This window comes from Typopeltis vanoorti, chromosome 9 (assembly GCF_054136105.1).
Source record: "Typopeltis vanoorti isolate ZY-2024b chromosome 9, IOZ_Tvanoo_1.0, whole genome shotgun sequence".
Taxonomy (NCBI): domain Eukaryota; kingdom Metazoa; phylum Arthropoda; class Arachnida; order Uropygi; family Thelyphonidae; genus Typopeltis; species Typopeltis vanoorti.
Window position 1 is genome coordinate 60623347 of NC_143557.1, and position 16918 is coordinate 60640264.

The following is a 16918-nucleotide window of genomic DNA, read 5'->3' on the forward strand; positions in this document are numbered from 1 at the left end:
TTTCGAGGATAAAATACAATAAATCAAAAATTCGGACAAGAATAACGGACGAAAACCTTGAAAATTCTATGCGATTATCCTTAAGTAATATTAACGTCAATATTGATAGTCTCGTAGTTGAAGTACAAGGCCAATCTTTACATTAAATTGTTACATTGTTCATTATATTATAAAATTTATGTAGAGCTTTATACCAAAGCATTATATTATAAATAAATGAAATATGAAGTAACAACTTGTTTTAATTCATTTAATATTAATTTATTTTATTTAATAATTTGGGCCCTTGCCTCGGAGACAGAATGATAATTTGACCCCCGAACTAGGAAAGGTTGCCCATGGCTGGTCTAGAGAGTAGCCTATATGGCTAGGAAGAGAGTGAAGAAACTCATTTATGGGCAGTTAAAGAAAAGGGGAGATACAGGATTACCCTGGCAAACACTCCGCACTGCGGGAATAGAAGTCGCATGGGACCCTGTAGTGATAGTGATGAAGCTACCGAAGTATAGCTCTATAACACAGGAAAGAAAGGGTTCTGGACATCCAGCAATAGACAGCGCTCGAAGGAGAGCAGGAAGGGAGACACTATCAAAGGCCTTTTGGAGGACCAGCGATGCCATATATAGAGGCTTAAGGCGGTGTTGGGAATCAGAGGCAGAGAGAGAGAGAGAAGACAAGAAAGAAGACTATTCTTGGGACAGCCGTCCGAAGGGACAAACGCTCTCTGTCTATAATCATGCTGAATATGTTGCTGAAGTCATTTAACTAAGATTAAGACGACTAAGACAGAGTCTAGGTATCGCAGGGGAGATGGTAATAGGTCTAAAGTCTGATGCACAGCTTGAAGTTTCTTTCTTCGGAATGAAGATAGTTCTTGAAGCGTGTAGGTATGGTGTATTACTTTACTGGAAAGGAGAATGTCCAATAAGTCTTGAAGAATCTTAAGCAGCACCTTCCTAAGTCTCTAGATGCAGGAAAGCCATCAGGTCTGGAGGCAGAGAAATTGGATGGTAGAGCTGCTTGGATCTCCTGGATGGAGACAGGCTGATATATTTGAAGGGCAGGATGGACCTCAATATCGTAGGATGTTCATCATCAGGGAAGTGTGGAGGTGGAACAGAAAAGACTGTACTCCAGAATTTAACAAAATCATCGTGTAAGTCTGCTAGAGGTGGAGGGGAAGCATCGTCAAGGATGGTTTTGGCACATTGCCCTCTATTCTTTTTATAGAGGGCCTGCATAGCTGCATAGGCCCTCTTCCTCTGCTTCCTATTTGACAAAGTCATTGTAGAATGAGACATAAGCAGATGTTGATGGAGCATCAAGTGTTTGGAGAATTCAGCATGGAGGTAGTCATTTAACTGATCTGTGATATCCATTCCCAGAAGGTGAGTCTGGATGAGAGATTTAAGAATTTGATGGTTATATTCCAGAAGAGGAGGATATTCTAGAGATGATGTCAGTCTGAGAATCAAAGTCTCTTCTTCAACAGCAGGATGGTGGCTGGAAGATGGGGAGGCAGAGACATTACTACCGAGATATTACCTGTCCCTACCTGTGGGGGATGGGCTGCCATTTCTTGAACTATGGCTTTGTAACTGGCTTTCCATCTATGACACTTGATGGCATCCAGAGATCTTAATGGGAACACCTTAAATAAAGCCTCATTGATTTTCTTTATTTCTCGAGCCATCAACTCGATCTCACGAGAGGCGAGGATCTTTTCTTCTTCGGCAGTCCAACATGCTTTGATTGCAGTGCAGAATGCACGATTGCAAACCTGACATATGAAGTGTCTGAGATTTGGAACTCCATGACTGCCGGAACAAGCATGATGAGAACTTGAAGAAATGGGTTGATAACAGTCCTTTCTTTTAACTCCTGAGGACGCCACTGGGACGGGTGGCAGGATCACCTCCAAAGAAGAAACAGACATCTGGAATCGCACTTGACGAGTTTCCTGGCTCCAGCCTATAAGAGTCGGAGCCTTCATCTGATGAGTTATTGCAACCGAGGAAAGTTAACCCTACCAGGGTTAACTTCGGGTAGCAAGCCAGTCACCCGAAGGTGTCCAGGAATCGCCACTAGGAGGCCACCTACTGCCACACTTGCGAAGTGTCTCAGGGGATGTGCAAGCCAAGACAACAACACTCCAGATTCCCCAAAACCTTGCAGACTCAGATCCCCCATATACCACTTTTTGATATCTGTCAATCAGCCATCCTCTTATCCATGCTAATATCGTATAACCCAAACCCATTTTCTCCAATTTATGCAGCAGTCACCCATGCTGTATTCTGTCAAAAGCCTTAGCAAAATCCAAAAGTATCATGGTGTGTCCATTCCCCTTGTCTAGTTCAATGGTAACAATGTTATAGAATATGAGCAAGTTGCTAAAACATGACCTTCCCTTAGTAAACCCATGTTGTTCATTGCAAAGTAGAGATTCACTGTCAACCCATTTCTGAATGCAGGCCCTGATCAATTTTTCCAAAATCTTCACCACCACTCCTGACATACTAATTGGTCGATAGCTGGATACATCAGTCTTTGCACCACCCTTGTGCAATGGAATTATCATACATTCCTTCCATTTCTGCGGAATCTTCCCTGTTCTGAGACTCATATTAAACATCCTGGTCAAAGGAATGCCCAGTTCAGCTGAACACTCTTTTAGCATATGTGCTGATATTCCCATCAGTTCCTATTGCTGAATTCTTATTCATTTTGTGCAACAGCTCTAATACCTCGGCCTCACACACACCTGAGTTTCTTCATCTAGCGAAGAGGTAACAGTAAGCTCAATGAGGCATTCAACAGGTTGATAGCTTTTAATGAAATGGACACTCATTAACTGAACAACCTCTTCTGCATCTGTAACCCTCACGCTGTCTGGATTTAGAAGAGTTATTTTTTCATATTTATTTTCTTTTACTTGCAGGATATCGACAGAATTCTTGTAGGTTGTCTTTAGCAAGCAGAGTCAGTTTCTTTTTGCAATCAGACTTTGCTTTCCGTACAACAGTTGTGACTATTCAAGCCTGCTGCTTATAACATTCATAACGGACTTCATCCTTATGCAAACGGTATTCCTTCCACATCATCCTTTTCTTACGAATCTCTTGCTTAATAAGATTACACATCCATTTGACTCCTACTCTATTTATTCCTCGAACTCTCGGGACACATTATGATATCGCATCATTTAAGTATTGTTTAAATGCTTCCCATGCACTGTTGATGTTCTTTCCATCCAGCAACCGATCCCATTCCATTGAACTCAGTATACTCCTCAGTTGGTCATAATTTCCAGCTTCGTAGTACAGCATGTAACCTTTTCTGAATGGAACATTCAAAAACTTAGTCACTTCCCAAGTGAGTACCGCATGATCACTGTCTCCAATTGGAGGCAGAATAATTATGTCTCTAACTGAAACACCCTCTGACACTATAATCAAATCTAACACTCTTTGATCTCAAGATTCTTCTGTCACATGCTGCTTGAAGAAGTTGTCCCGCCACAGCTCACCAGGTCTGTAACAACACCCCCCACTATGTAATTTGTCTTGTTAGATTCCATCTCACACCAGATGACTTCAAACTCACTGCCACATGAAATATTGTTAGTAGTATTACTACATTCATAGGTCTCAACTCTAACTGGATTTAAGTCATCCAATATCATTAGCAGCATGCCCCTCCTCTCCTATCCACTCTATCCTTGCTAAAAATACTGTACTCATGACACTCGATACCAGTTCAAAGGTCTGATTCTGATAGAAGGATTTCACAAATTCCTACAATCTGAGGTCACAACATATTGACTAAGGCAACAAACTCTACCCCTTTGTTTCTGATACTCCTAGCATTCTTATACAAACATAATAATTTACTTGCATGTTCTTTTGTATACTCTTGTTTGCAGTCTGCCTGACACAGCTGGACAACTTGCAGATATCCCTATTCTCTAATGCCTTACATGTGTAAGGCATTAGAGAAATTTGCTACCATACCCCTTCTTTTTAATTCATTTTTATCTCATTTATTTCATTTTAAATTCATTAATAATAATAAGGGGTGCTTAAGGGTCAAAGCTGTATAACTGAGAGGAGACCTCCACATAGCCTTGAAAGGAATGTGGAGAACCAACCAGGGCTTCTGACCTAATGTCCAATCCTCATCTTCTCGTGTGCACTCCATTGGGTATCTACCTGGATACCGAACGAATGAGGATGGGCTGGCAATTTGGGATTTAACAGACCAAATTGTATTCTTATCAGCTTAAGCCAAATAAAAAATGATGGTAAAACATGACAAAATTTCATGCCGGATGGGGTGTCACCTGGTTAAACAAGGCCCCCATTGTTTTTGTCAGGGAACCAGGGTTAACAGTGAAAAGTCAGCTACTGGAACAAATCTGAAAACACACCCCAACTCAACATCACCAGAGTTAAATATCAGTACTATCAACATAAGAAGCCTGAATGGTAAAAAAATGGAGCTAGCTGAGAAATTAGCTAAGTACCAGATTGACATAATAGGGATGACTGAAACAAAAAAGACAAAAACTGGTGAGATGCAATAAATACAAAATGTTACATTCAGGCAATGACAATCAAGGAAAAGAAGGAGTAGCCATAGTATTCAACACTAAATACAAGGCTAATCTTCCTGAATGGTAGGTAGTCTCAAGTAGAGTGATGTGGGCAAATATCAGAATGGGGAACTGGACAATGAGACTTATTTGTGCCTATAGTCCCACAGAAGGTTCTACTAAGATATAAGTGGAGGAATTTTTTGAGGCTTTAGAGAAAGCAACTGACACAATGAAAAAGGAAAAGTTAGTCCTTGTTGGGGATCTAAACTAGCAGAGTAGGAAATTATTGTCAGACATACAAAAATATTTTGAGAAAATTTGGAGAAAAGAGTAAAGCTAATAATAATGGCAAATACCTGTTGGATTTCTGCTCAGGACATGGATTGGTTATTACTAACACCATGTTCCAATATAAAAATGTGCACAAATTCACATGGAGAGAAGAGGCAAGGAATAAGAAAAGTCTCATTGACTATGTTGTTGTTGATAGTGATGTTTTCTCCCTGGTGCAGGACACAAGAGTGTACAGAAGATTTGAAATTGGAAGTGATCACTATTTAGTCTTCAGCAGGATAAAATTGAATTTCATATTGAAAAGAATAACATGTAAGAAAGTTTTAAAGTGAATAAAAGTTGAGCAGCTCTCAGATGTGAACTGTAGACTAAAATACACAAAGATTATTGAAGAAAAAATGAAAGAGTTTGAGAAAAGGAACCAAACCTTGGAGATTCAGTGGCAAGCCTTGAAGAAAACCCTGATTAATTCAGCCAGAGAGGCATGCACTGAGTTTGTCTGCAAGGATAGAAAAATCAGAACTGCATGGTGGACACAGGAAGTTAAAGAGGCAGTGAAGAAAAAGAAGAAAGCATATCAAAAGTTCCTGGCAAATAAGTCAGTTTGTGCTCTTAGAGAATACAGAGACAAATGTTGCCAGCCTGATTGGCCGAGTGGTTAGCATATCCGCTCTCCAGCCAAAAGGCTGTGGGGCTCGAATCCTGCCGTGGGCATGGATGTTTGTGATTGTCTGTGGAAATACTAGTAGTGGTGGTGGGCGGTAGATGGCGTTGGTGTAGTTGCAGTGAGTTGAAGTTGGTGGTTGAGTGGTGGAGATGGAGAGTTGGGGAGTCGGTGCCATCCCTCGATGAGTCTTTTGGACTGCCTGAGGTGTCATAATAATAATAATAATAATAATAATATCAAAAGTTCCTGGCAAATAAGTCAGCTTATGCTCTTAGAGAATACAGAGAGAAATGTCAGAAAGCTAAACACTGTGTAAAACTAAGAAAAAAAGTCATGGAAGGACTTTGGCAAGAGCATAGAAAATAAATAACAAGAAGGTGGTAAGATATTCTGGAGGTTGTTAAAGAAGCTCAGAAATGGAGGAAAGCATGCTGTAAAAGGAATTACAGATGACAAAAGTGACATGAAAACAGAAGAAAAAGATATCTTGAAGTATGGAGTAATAACTTCGAAAAATTGCTAAATGAAACAAGCATTGATAGCACATTGATTTGGTAAAAAACACGTAACATGCATACAGTCAGGAATACATATCCATACTTGAAGTAGAAAAAGCCATCAAAGGCTTATAATGTGGAAAGGCAGCAGGAGTAGATGATATTCGACCAGAAATGCTGAAGTATGGTGGTATAAGAGTCATACAGTGGCTGCACTGCATAGTTCAGAAAGCCTGGACAGAGGGACGAATTCCTGATGATTGGAGTAGAGCTCTCATAGTACCCATATATAAAAAGGGAAATAAAACTGAATGTGAGAATTAAAAGAGGTATTTCCCTACAGAGTGTTCCTGGTAAGATTTATGTAAGTATACTTGAGAAACGGCTGAGAAGAATTGTGGAAGAAAAGCTTGGTGAAGAACAAGCTGGATTCAGCCCAAACACAGGCTGTCAGGATCACATGTTCACTTTACGACAATTAGTTGAGAAAGCATGGGAATATAACAAAGAACTGTATTTAAGTTTTGTCAATCTGGAAAAGGCATATGACAAGGTGCCAAGAGAGAAGCAATGCAATACGCTGCAGTTATATGGTGTCAATGGGGTATTATATCAAGCAATACTTAGTCTTTATTTGAGTTGTAAGTCAGCAGTTAGAATTGAAGGAAGTACAGGAAGATGGTTTAATGTTAAAGCTGGTGTGAGACAAGGATGTACATTATCCCCTCTGTTATTCATTATCTATATGGATCACATTATGAAGGAAAGTGGTATCAAACATGATATCAAAATTGGAGATGTTAATGTCAGCTCTTTGCTTTATGTGGACGATGTTATATTTCTAAGTAAATCTGCTACAAGTCTGCAAGATTCCCTGACTATATTGAATAACTGTTGTAATAGATATGGTATGAAGGTCAGCAATGAAAAGACAAAGACAATGAAAATAGGCAGAATCGTTGAAAATGTCAATTGCATTGTGAATGGAGAACCTGTGGAACAAGTAAAACATTTCAGCTACTTAGGCATGATTTTTAGTGAAGATGGTAAATTAAATATGGAAATAGACAACAGAATCAACAAAGCTGGTATGGTTGGAAGTAAATTGAATAAATTCATATGGAATAAGAGAGAAATTAATCCGAACACTAAATTAGCTGCATACAGTTCAAACCAGTTTTGACTTATGGATCTGCGAGCTGGGTCAGAGATAAAACACTTGACCAAAGACTAGAGACTGTAGATAAGACAGTCCTGAGGAAGATTAGAGGTGTGAACATATGGCATCAATGGCAATATCATATTAAAAACAAGGATATTAGGAAAGAACTTGACATTGTAAACATCCAGGAATGCATTAGCAGAGCTAATCTTAGGTGGTATGGTCACTTAAACAGAATAGGGGAGGAAAGATTAGCAAAACAAGTGTTCTCTGCCAGGTTGGCAGGAAAACAACCCAGAGGAAGACCAAGATATAGGTGGATTGATACTGTAAAAAGTGCCTTAGACGATAGAAATATATGATCTGATAATGTTGGTGTCTTGACAAGTTACAGACTGATTTGGAGGAAAATTGTAGATAGTAAGTTCATAATGACGTAAATTTTTCATGTGGTACTATCATATCCTGTACACCCCCTTGAGGGTACATGGCAGGAATTTGATGATAATAATAAGAATAGTGATGATTATAGGAAAACATAAAAAAAAGAGAACAACAATTCAACTGAAAGCTTGCAATATTATGTGCACTAGCAGCTGCAAGAGAATAGATTCATCTGCATGAATAGATATCCAAAATAAATTACAATAAAATAATTTAGTTAATAAATTATTTTTACATATAAACAAAAAAAAAATGACAAATTAAGGAACACATAAATGGTGAGCATTAGTCAGTATAACTTAACAAAATTGAGAAAATTATAGGCAATCATTTTTGTTCAGGTTTGGGTTGTAAATGTGTGTGCTTTGTACAATCTTTTCAGAAGAAAATAACTTTTTGTGTACCAGTCTAGTTTTGTTCCACTGAATCCTGTGTTTTGTAGATAATGAGTGGCTTGCTAAACTGGATTTGTTGGATTCTTTAAGTGCAATGTATTCTTGACGTTCTTCAAGATGAATTTGTGCCAAACGACCAGTCTGTTGATAATAACATAAGCTGCAAGAGCAGGGGATTCTGCAAAATTCTGGATAAGAAAGATTAGGATATTTGTCTTTAGGTGAGATAAGGAAGGTATTAAGTTTATGAACAAGATGGAAAGAGACTTGTAAGTTAGTCTGTGAAAGTAGTCATGCTATTTTTTTCTGAAAGTCCCTTAACATATGGAATACAAATTCTGGTAATTTCTTCTTGGGGTGGGTTAAGATGGCAACCATAATTATTGATTATTTTATCAATAGACTTTGCATTATAACCATTAGAGATAAAGGTAATTACAATAATAAACAGTTTTTTGTTTAGAAGAGAATCTGCAGAACATGTTTAATGCGCTCTGTCAATTAAAGATTTGATTACACCATATTTTTGACAATTAATGAGTTAGAATCAATGTATTTACCAGTACCATATATATAGAGTTGGAGAAAAGGGAGACACCACAGCTGTTCTCTCTATCTGTTGTTTGTACAGTTTGTTCTAGCAGCTAAAGTATTCTGAATTAATGATTTCGACAGATTAACTTCCAGGATAAGAAAGATGAAGATATTTGTCTTTGGCATCAATGGCAATATCATATTAAAAATGAGGATATTAGGAAAGAACTTGACATTGTCAGCATCCAGGAATGCATTAGCAGAGCTAATCTTAGGTGATAAGGTCACTTAAGCAGAATGGGGAAGGAAAGATTAGCAAAACAAGTGTTCTCTGCCAGGTTGGCAGGAAAACAACCCAGAGGAAGACCAAGATATTATTATTATTATTATTATTATTATTATTCAGGCCTCCATGGAGTCAAAAGACTCATCATGGGAGGTCCTTCCTAAGAACATAATGTCTGTCAAGACTCATCGAAGGAAGGTTCCCCCTAAGAAACACAAAGTCTATCATACCACTCCTTAAACTCATTGACCGTTCTCGCCCTCACCACTCTATCAGGCAATGCATTCCACGGCTCAACCACCCTCCATGCAAAGAAACCACTCCTCACCCTCTTGCTCATAGTTTCCTTACGTAACTTCCAGGGATGGCCTCTTGTCATCGCTCCTTCCCGCTGTTCAACCAAGTGAAAGAACTCTCCAGTGTCAATGCTGTAACCACCTCTCAACAGTTTAAATATAGGTGGATTGATACTGTACAAAGTGCCTTAGACGATAGAAATATAAGATCTGATAATGTTGGAGTCTTGACAAGTAACAGACTGATTTGCATACAGTTTACAAACTAACAACCTTCCTTATCTCATCTAAAGACAAACTTCATCCTCTTTCTTATCCTGGAAGTTACAGACTCCTCTGATCTTGTGGCTTATGTTACTAAGGACAGACTGATCATTCTGCACAAATTCATCTTGAAGAACATCAGGAATGTATTTCACTTAAAGAATCCCCAACAAATCCAGTTTAGCAAGCCATGCATTATCTACAAAACTCAGGATTCAGTGGAACAAAACCAAAGTGGTACACAAAAGTTATTTTCTATTAGAAAGACTACAAAGAAAGCTGTACAAAAATGATTAACTTAAATTTCTCAGTTTTGGGAAGTTATACTGATTAATACTCACCATTCATGTGTTCCTTAATTCGTAATTTTTTTGTTTATATTTAAAAATAATTTATTAACTAAATTATTTTATTGTAATTTATTTTGGATGTCTATAATGCAAATGGTGCTATTCTACTGCAGTTGATAGTGCACATAATATCATGCTCTTTCATGTGAATTGCTGTTCTCTTTTTTTGTGTTTTCCTATTGTATTGACAATGGCTATAAAACTTAGCTGAAAATTTTACAAATAAAGACATTTAAATTAAATGTAAGCGATTTCTGTAATAATATTTTATGATGAACCCAACCAACTAAGTTTACACAATTAGAAAATTTTCAGAGAATAATATACAAATAACAATGCGCAAATATCTTTTTATAGGTATATTTTTCAAACAAAAGTATTATTAATAATAACAAACCTCAGAGAAGTCAACAGATTTATCAAGGAAGATCTCGGTCAGTCAACAAAATATCTGTCATAATCAAACTTTAAATTCATTCACACTAACATTCAACATATTCCTTTCACCCAATACTCTCCATTTAGAAAATGGAGAGTATATTAAAAAAAAAAAAAATCCACTTCCCACTTGCCTTCTTCATCATACTTTCACACAACATCTAGGGATAGCCTCTCATTTTCATTCCTCATCTCTTCACCAAATCTGCTTTAAACCATAGCATCATCTCAAAACCAGTTTATTATAATTTTGTTTATTTGACTCTATTTCATTTTTTTAATTATTAAGCTTTTTAAAAATCCAAGCATTACTGTGATTCAAAATTGTGATACTATCAAAAACACTGAATAATTGTACTGGAGGAGACAAGGTTTCAGACATGATCAAGTACTCTGAAAATTCCATTTCAAATGGAATTTTCAGATTTCTGTTTGTGAGAAAATTTCTGGTCTATTTAATTTCAATTTTAAGAATTTATATTTAGTTCAGTAAACAATATTTTAATGTATAAGGCTTACAAACATTTCATAAAAATTAGCATCAAAAGAAAATACCAATTATAGTTAGCACATACCTGCAGTCTTCCTGTTCTTATTTTCAGGCCATCACAGTGTCCTTTTTTCAGCATTGCTAAGAGATCTAGCATTTCTTTAAAATGAACATCTCTATAATTAAAATATACTGATCACATATAATGATTTGGTTAATATTAAATACTATAAGGAAATTATTTTCAGCATGCACGCGCGCGCGCACACACACACACATGAAAGACAATTGCAAAAATCTTGACTAACTTTACTAGTTAGACTAAAATAAACTAGAACCATTCATATAAAGACATTTTTGACCTCCTTCCCCTCTTTTTTCTTTGTTGTTTTCTTCACAAATATGAAAAAACCAACCCTAACCAAATATTCAGTCACAATCTAAAGGCTTCATTTCACTGATTATAAATCATCAGGGAATATTATAGATCCATCCATATTTCTATCCATCTATTTATTTGTAACCTTAACTTTTCTGTAATTATTATAAGAGCATAAAACTCAATCTCTACAAAGGATGACAAATTGCTTCTTTGCTTCCTTCCCCAAGACAGATGGAAAGCTAAAATGTGGAAGATTGAGATACAGTATGCAAAAAGCCATCATCATCAACGTCTATGAATCCAATGCAGTTTTCACTACTTTCTGACATCCATTTCTGTCCAATTCCAGGCAATTCAACTTCCTCAAACTTTTTTCACAGAACTCGTTTACACGAGCTACTATCATCTGAGTCATCCTCTTCTGTTTGTGCCATCCATTCTACTGAACTTGAAGGTGTTGATCTTTCTGTCATCCTCTCCATGCAAAATACCTACTCCTCTCCCCACTGCTCACACCCTCTTTTATTTAGTTTCCAGGGATGACATCTTATTCTCCTCTATCTTCTCACATTCTATGAAAAACCTCATCCACATAAATCTGGTAAGAACCTCTTATCAACTCCTGTCTCAGTAATATCTCTTCCTCCTCCCATCCACAAGCCTGTGCAAACTACATCCCACAAACTTTCAAATATTACTTCTACACATTCATTCCTCATCATTGCCAAAACTTGCTGTGTTGTGCTGTCCTCACAATTTTAGTAATTTGTCCCCTAAATTTTAGGAGAAACACTGAAGAAGCATCACAGTCCTGTTCAAAAGGAGCAAAGAAAAAATTAAATGTAATTTAATTTTTTCTTCTTTGTTTCTTTTTCCCCTCGATGTAGATAACCTCAACATTTCCCAACCCTGAAAAATCTCACTTGTGTCTATACTGTAAAGATCCCTTACTAACTTCTATGTTTCTATCATATCTCTTCTCCTCAATCTATTCCTTAAACTCTGAAGATGATATTCCCTCCATCTGTCTTTATGTATGCAGCTCCACAGACTAGTTATCATCCTGGTTACTCACTGTTGAATATTTTCAACTGTCACCATATCTCCTTGGCACCTGGCAACTATCTGCACACAAATATTTCACAAAGTAATACAATATCTGGACAATGTAAAAATGAATTTAGTAAATGATCCAACTGACCTCATGTGTTCTTCACGAATGAGAATACAAACAGTAGGACGACCAGACATTCTCCAATATCTACCAACAAAATGGAGTTCATTCTGAAATTAGAAGGGGGAAAAAAAAAAGCAACAAAGTTAATAATGCACCACATAAATTTTTTAATCTACTTACTGTCATAATGCTTTTTAGAATTATGGATTCAATAAAAAATACATAATAATGAATATTAAATATATAGTTGTAAATAGAGAGCATAAATATTTTCAATATGGCAAGGGAGGAGGGTGGAAAGTTCTGATAAACACCTAGAACACAAGAAAGAACATAAGTTATTTTTATAACTCTGCTACTAGTATGTTCATTCTTGTGGTTATATTAGTTGCTTTAATATCATTTTTGTTCTAGGCATTTATCAGAACTTTCCAACCCCCCCCCCCCCTCCCATATATTAAGTGAGAGAGGACATGAAAGAATTGGTAGAAGGACAGCAAGCATACTACCAAAGGAAGAAAGGATGGAATTAAATGTTATAGACTAACATTTCTATAACATTTAATTCATTATGTGCACACTTCAGGAGAATCCAGGTCATCAAGGGGAGGGTCCATTACTTACATAACAGACTGGTTGGCCGAGTGGTTAGCATATCTGCTCTCCAGCCAAAAGTTTGTGAGTTTCAATCCTGTTGTGGGCATGGATGTTTGTGATTGTCTGTTAAAATACTGTTCGGCGATAGATGGCATTGGTGTAGATGATGAAGGTAGATGCAGTTGGTGGATTGGTGGAGATGGAGGGTTGTAGAGTAGTTGGCCTCCCTTGATGAGTCTTTGGACCCCCCCTGGAGGTTTAAGTAATAATAATAATAATAACTCCTAAACCCCCATAATATCCTTCTGTTTTCCATGGTGAATGAGTGGAATAAGTTATTGCTGCTAACTTTTTCCACCTGTTCACCACACTTCATGAGAAACTTAAACATCACATGCTTAATTAACCAAATTGTCACTAAGAATTCAAGGATGACCTATTGTTTTGACTTCAGATGCAACAAACTGAAAAAAAAAAAATCCCATATTTATACTATATAATTGCCTCACTAACTTGTATGTTTCTCCCAGATCATTATTATTAAGTGACACCTCCGAGAAGTTCAAAGCCTCATCGAGGGAGGGCACCTACTCTACAACTCTCTGTCTCTACCACTCAATCCACCAACTACAGCAAACCTCATCATCGACAACAACGCTATCTACTGTTCACCACCACCACTAGTATTTTCACAAACATCTATGTCCACGGTGGGATTTGAACCTGCAGCCATTTGGCTGGAGACTGGATACACTAACCACTCTGCCAACCAGGCTGCCATCTTCTGTATTCCATCTAGTTATCACACTTTGAAGTCCCCATTCCCTCAATCTATCCTATACAATATATCACAGGCTAGATATTATCTTAACAATCCCTTTCTTCCTTTCTTTTAGTGTTGCACTGTGATCAGCATTCATTTTAGAAATTATGGACTTGACAACCGTGTTATAAATAACTCTTTTTAATTTCCGGACGTTTCGATCTTCATATTAAGATAATCATCTGGAGCAGATACAAATATATAGGACAAGCTGAGTTACATTACATACAGTAAGATAGAGAAACAATGATTTGATCACAGGTTATTCTACTGGCATGACCTCTAAAGAAAAAAAAAAAAAATTAATTATTTGAAACTACATCAAGCTAATTCTATTGATGATAACATGAATAAACATTCTTTCTTATAGGTAGTTTTCTTTCAGTAACAATGATGTCCTATTTTTAGCATTACAATTGCTATTTTTGATTTAGGATCCTGGATTATCTATAGTCCTGTTTATAGTTACTCTTAGAGAGGAAGGTTCCGTGGGTCGAATACATGCCTTCCATATGTTTGGGATTTTTAGACCGTCATTATTGTTCAGATTGGGGTGGTTGATAATAATCTCATAGGCTTCCTTAAATTTGCGTTCATGCCAAGTTTTGGTGTGATGTAGACAACTAATGCTTTTCCAGTCAATTCTATGTAAGGTGTTCAGGGCATGGTCAGAAAGGCCAGCTTCACCATATTTAATGTGTCGTTTATGTTCTTTTTGTCTGATAGGAATTGTGCGTCCTGTTTCCGCTATCTATGGTATGTTACAGGTGCAATAAATACGGTATACTCCAGGGTGGACCAGCGAAGGGAGTAGGTCTTTGGATGAATTGAGTAAGCTTTTTAATTTTGCAGGAGGTTTAAAGGTGGCTTTGAGGTTGTATTTTTGTAGTATTCTTTTTATTTTATATGATGTCTCCCTTTAATGTAAGGAATGGTTATAGTTTTATTGTATAGTCTGGTTTGTCTTTGTTTTTTTATTGAGGTCTTGTAGAGAATTTTTTAATAGTGTTTTGGCTATAACCATTTTTTTGGAAAGTATAACTGATAACTTTAAATTCATCTTTAAGCACTAGTTCATTGGAGAAAATCTTCAAAGCTCTGTTTTTTAGAATATTAATGACACCTAGTTTTTGTGTTGGGTGGGGGTAGGAGTTTATGTGTATATATTGGCCAGTATCTATTAGTTTCTGGTAAACAGTGAAGGTAACACTTCCAGAAGGAAGACATGTGACAAGTGTATCTAGAACGGAAGTGTGTTCTGCTCATCAATCTCAATTGTGAACTGTATGTGCTTGTGTTATTTGTTTAGGTGGCTAAGGAATGTGTCTAGTGTCTGGCGGCCATGGGATCAGATCACGAAAACATCGTCAACGTATCTAAGCCAGATTTTGGGTTTTAAAGGAGAGGAATCTAAAGCATGATGCTCAAAATGTTCCATATAAAAGTTAGAAATGGGGGGAGGGTAATGGCGAGCCCATGGCTGTGCCTTCTTTTTGTAGGTAGAAAGCATTTTGCCATACAAAGTATGTCAAAAAAGAGTTATTAATAACATGGTTGTAAAGTCCATAATTTCTAAAATTAATCCCTTTCTTCCTTTGTGTTCCACGAAGCCATACCTAAGTGTTCTCTTCAACACTGTAGTATACGTTGTGATGACTTTATCACTTTGGTAATATCACTTCAGAATTTTTCCTCTTCATCTGCAATGACTTTCTATTCACTAACCACATCTACCTTTCACAACTGGTTTCATTAGTGTAACATTCGGTTATCTGCAATTTCTTCCGTCCGAACTGATGTTTGTTTTAAAACCTGCACTTGGTAACACTGAACTAAAGTTTATTATCACTTGCCCACTGCACCTATTTGTTCAGGTCATCCTGCAGAGATTTTCTAATAGAAACATTTCTTATCACTTTTTTCAACATTGCATAATCAGCAAACAATTGGATATTGTTCTCCAGATATCTCTGGTATCATTTATATATTTACAAGAAGTTGAACAGAAGAGGCTCAGAGATTGAACCCTCTGGTGTGCTACCAGCTCTTCATTCTCTTGGACTTAACTGCTCCATTAATTTTTTGATACCTGTTGTATCAATGTTCTATCCATGCTATAAAGTATCTTGCATATCAATCCATTTTGCTCTAGACAAGTAGATAAGAAGAAATAAGGAATGTATATAATCAAATTTAGTTTAATCCTTTATCCCAGTGAGAGCAAACAAAGTTTGCACCTGAAAATATCTTCAGGACTGAATATATTGTTGTACTATCTTACCTGGGTATCCACAAGGAGATGTGTTTTGCATTATGGGAGATACTGGGATAAGAGTGTTGGTAGACTGCTCCACCTTTGCTACGAGTTGCCCTGATGTTGCACTACTTACCCAGGTAAGATAGTACAACACTATATTCAGTTATGAAGATATTTTCAAGCACAAACTTTGTTTGCTCTCACTGGGATAAAGGATTAAACTAAATTTGATTAGTCTAACCTAGTGAAAAATAAACTTTCAAAATCTTTCTCTAAATCCAGAGTAATTTAATAAAAAAAAGGTGATAAACCTTTTGGCAACTTCTATAGGTAAAGAAGACCTTGCTACTGCTTCTGCCTGGTATCTCCAACTCTGGGCCTGGCTCCCACTGAAGAGACCTCAATAAAGGTCGAAACTAGTCTGGGTAGTGGCCAATCCCTTAATGCATAACAGTATACATATCCACAAGGAGATGTGTTTTGCATTATGGGAGATACTGGGATAGGAGTGTTGGTATCTTGCTACGAGTTGCCCTAGTGTTGCACTACTTACCCAGGTAAGATAGTACAACACTATTTTCAGTCCTGAAGATATTTTCAGGCGTAAACTTTGTTTGCTCTCACTGGGATAAAGGATTAAACTAAATTTGATTATAGTCTAATCTAGTGAAAAATAAACTTTCAAGGAATTTATATATATCCAAAGCATTTTTTAAACAGCTGAAGGCAGCAGTCCTTAGGAGAACACATACATATTCTGTATACACTGTCCTCTGGAACAAAGGACGCTGTAAGGAAGGAAAGAGGACAAGAAGTTGGTTGTAAGATTAAAGCAGTACCATGAATAGATGCTGATCAGCAGTTACATGTTTTTAGAGTTAGAGAATAAAAAAATGGAATATCTATGAGACACTGATGGTATGTATGTGTGTGTGTGAGCACACGCACATACATGCATATCCCCTTCC

The 16918-nt window shown here is 36.9% G+C and overlaps 1 protein-coding gene across 3 annotated transcripts in view; it reads right to left on the bottom strand.

Annotated features, from left to right (window-relative positions):
* Window positions 1–16918, bottom strand: part of LOC150103081 (putative phosphorylase b kinase regulatory subunit beta) — an 860602-nt gene that overhangs the window by 351289 nt on the left and 492395 nt on the right. For all 3 annotated transcript variants that reach the window (XM_090398411.1, XM_090398412.1, XM_090398413.1), the window contains exons 17-18: window positions 12298–12380; window positions 10800–10890 (exon numbers count right to left, since the gene is read on the bottom strand). In XM_090398411.1, the coding sequence (XP_090254537.1) occupies window positions 10800–10890; window positions 12298–12380 (174 nt within the window). The remainder of the gene's footprint in view (window positions 1–10799; window positions 10891–12297; window positions 12381–16918) is intronic.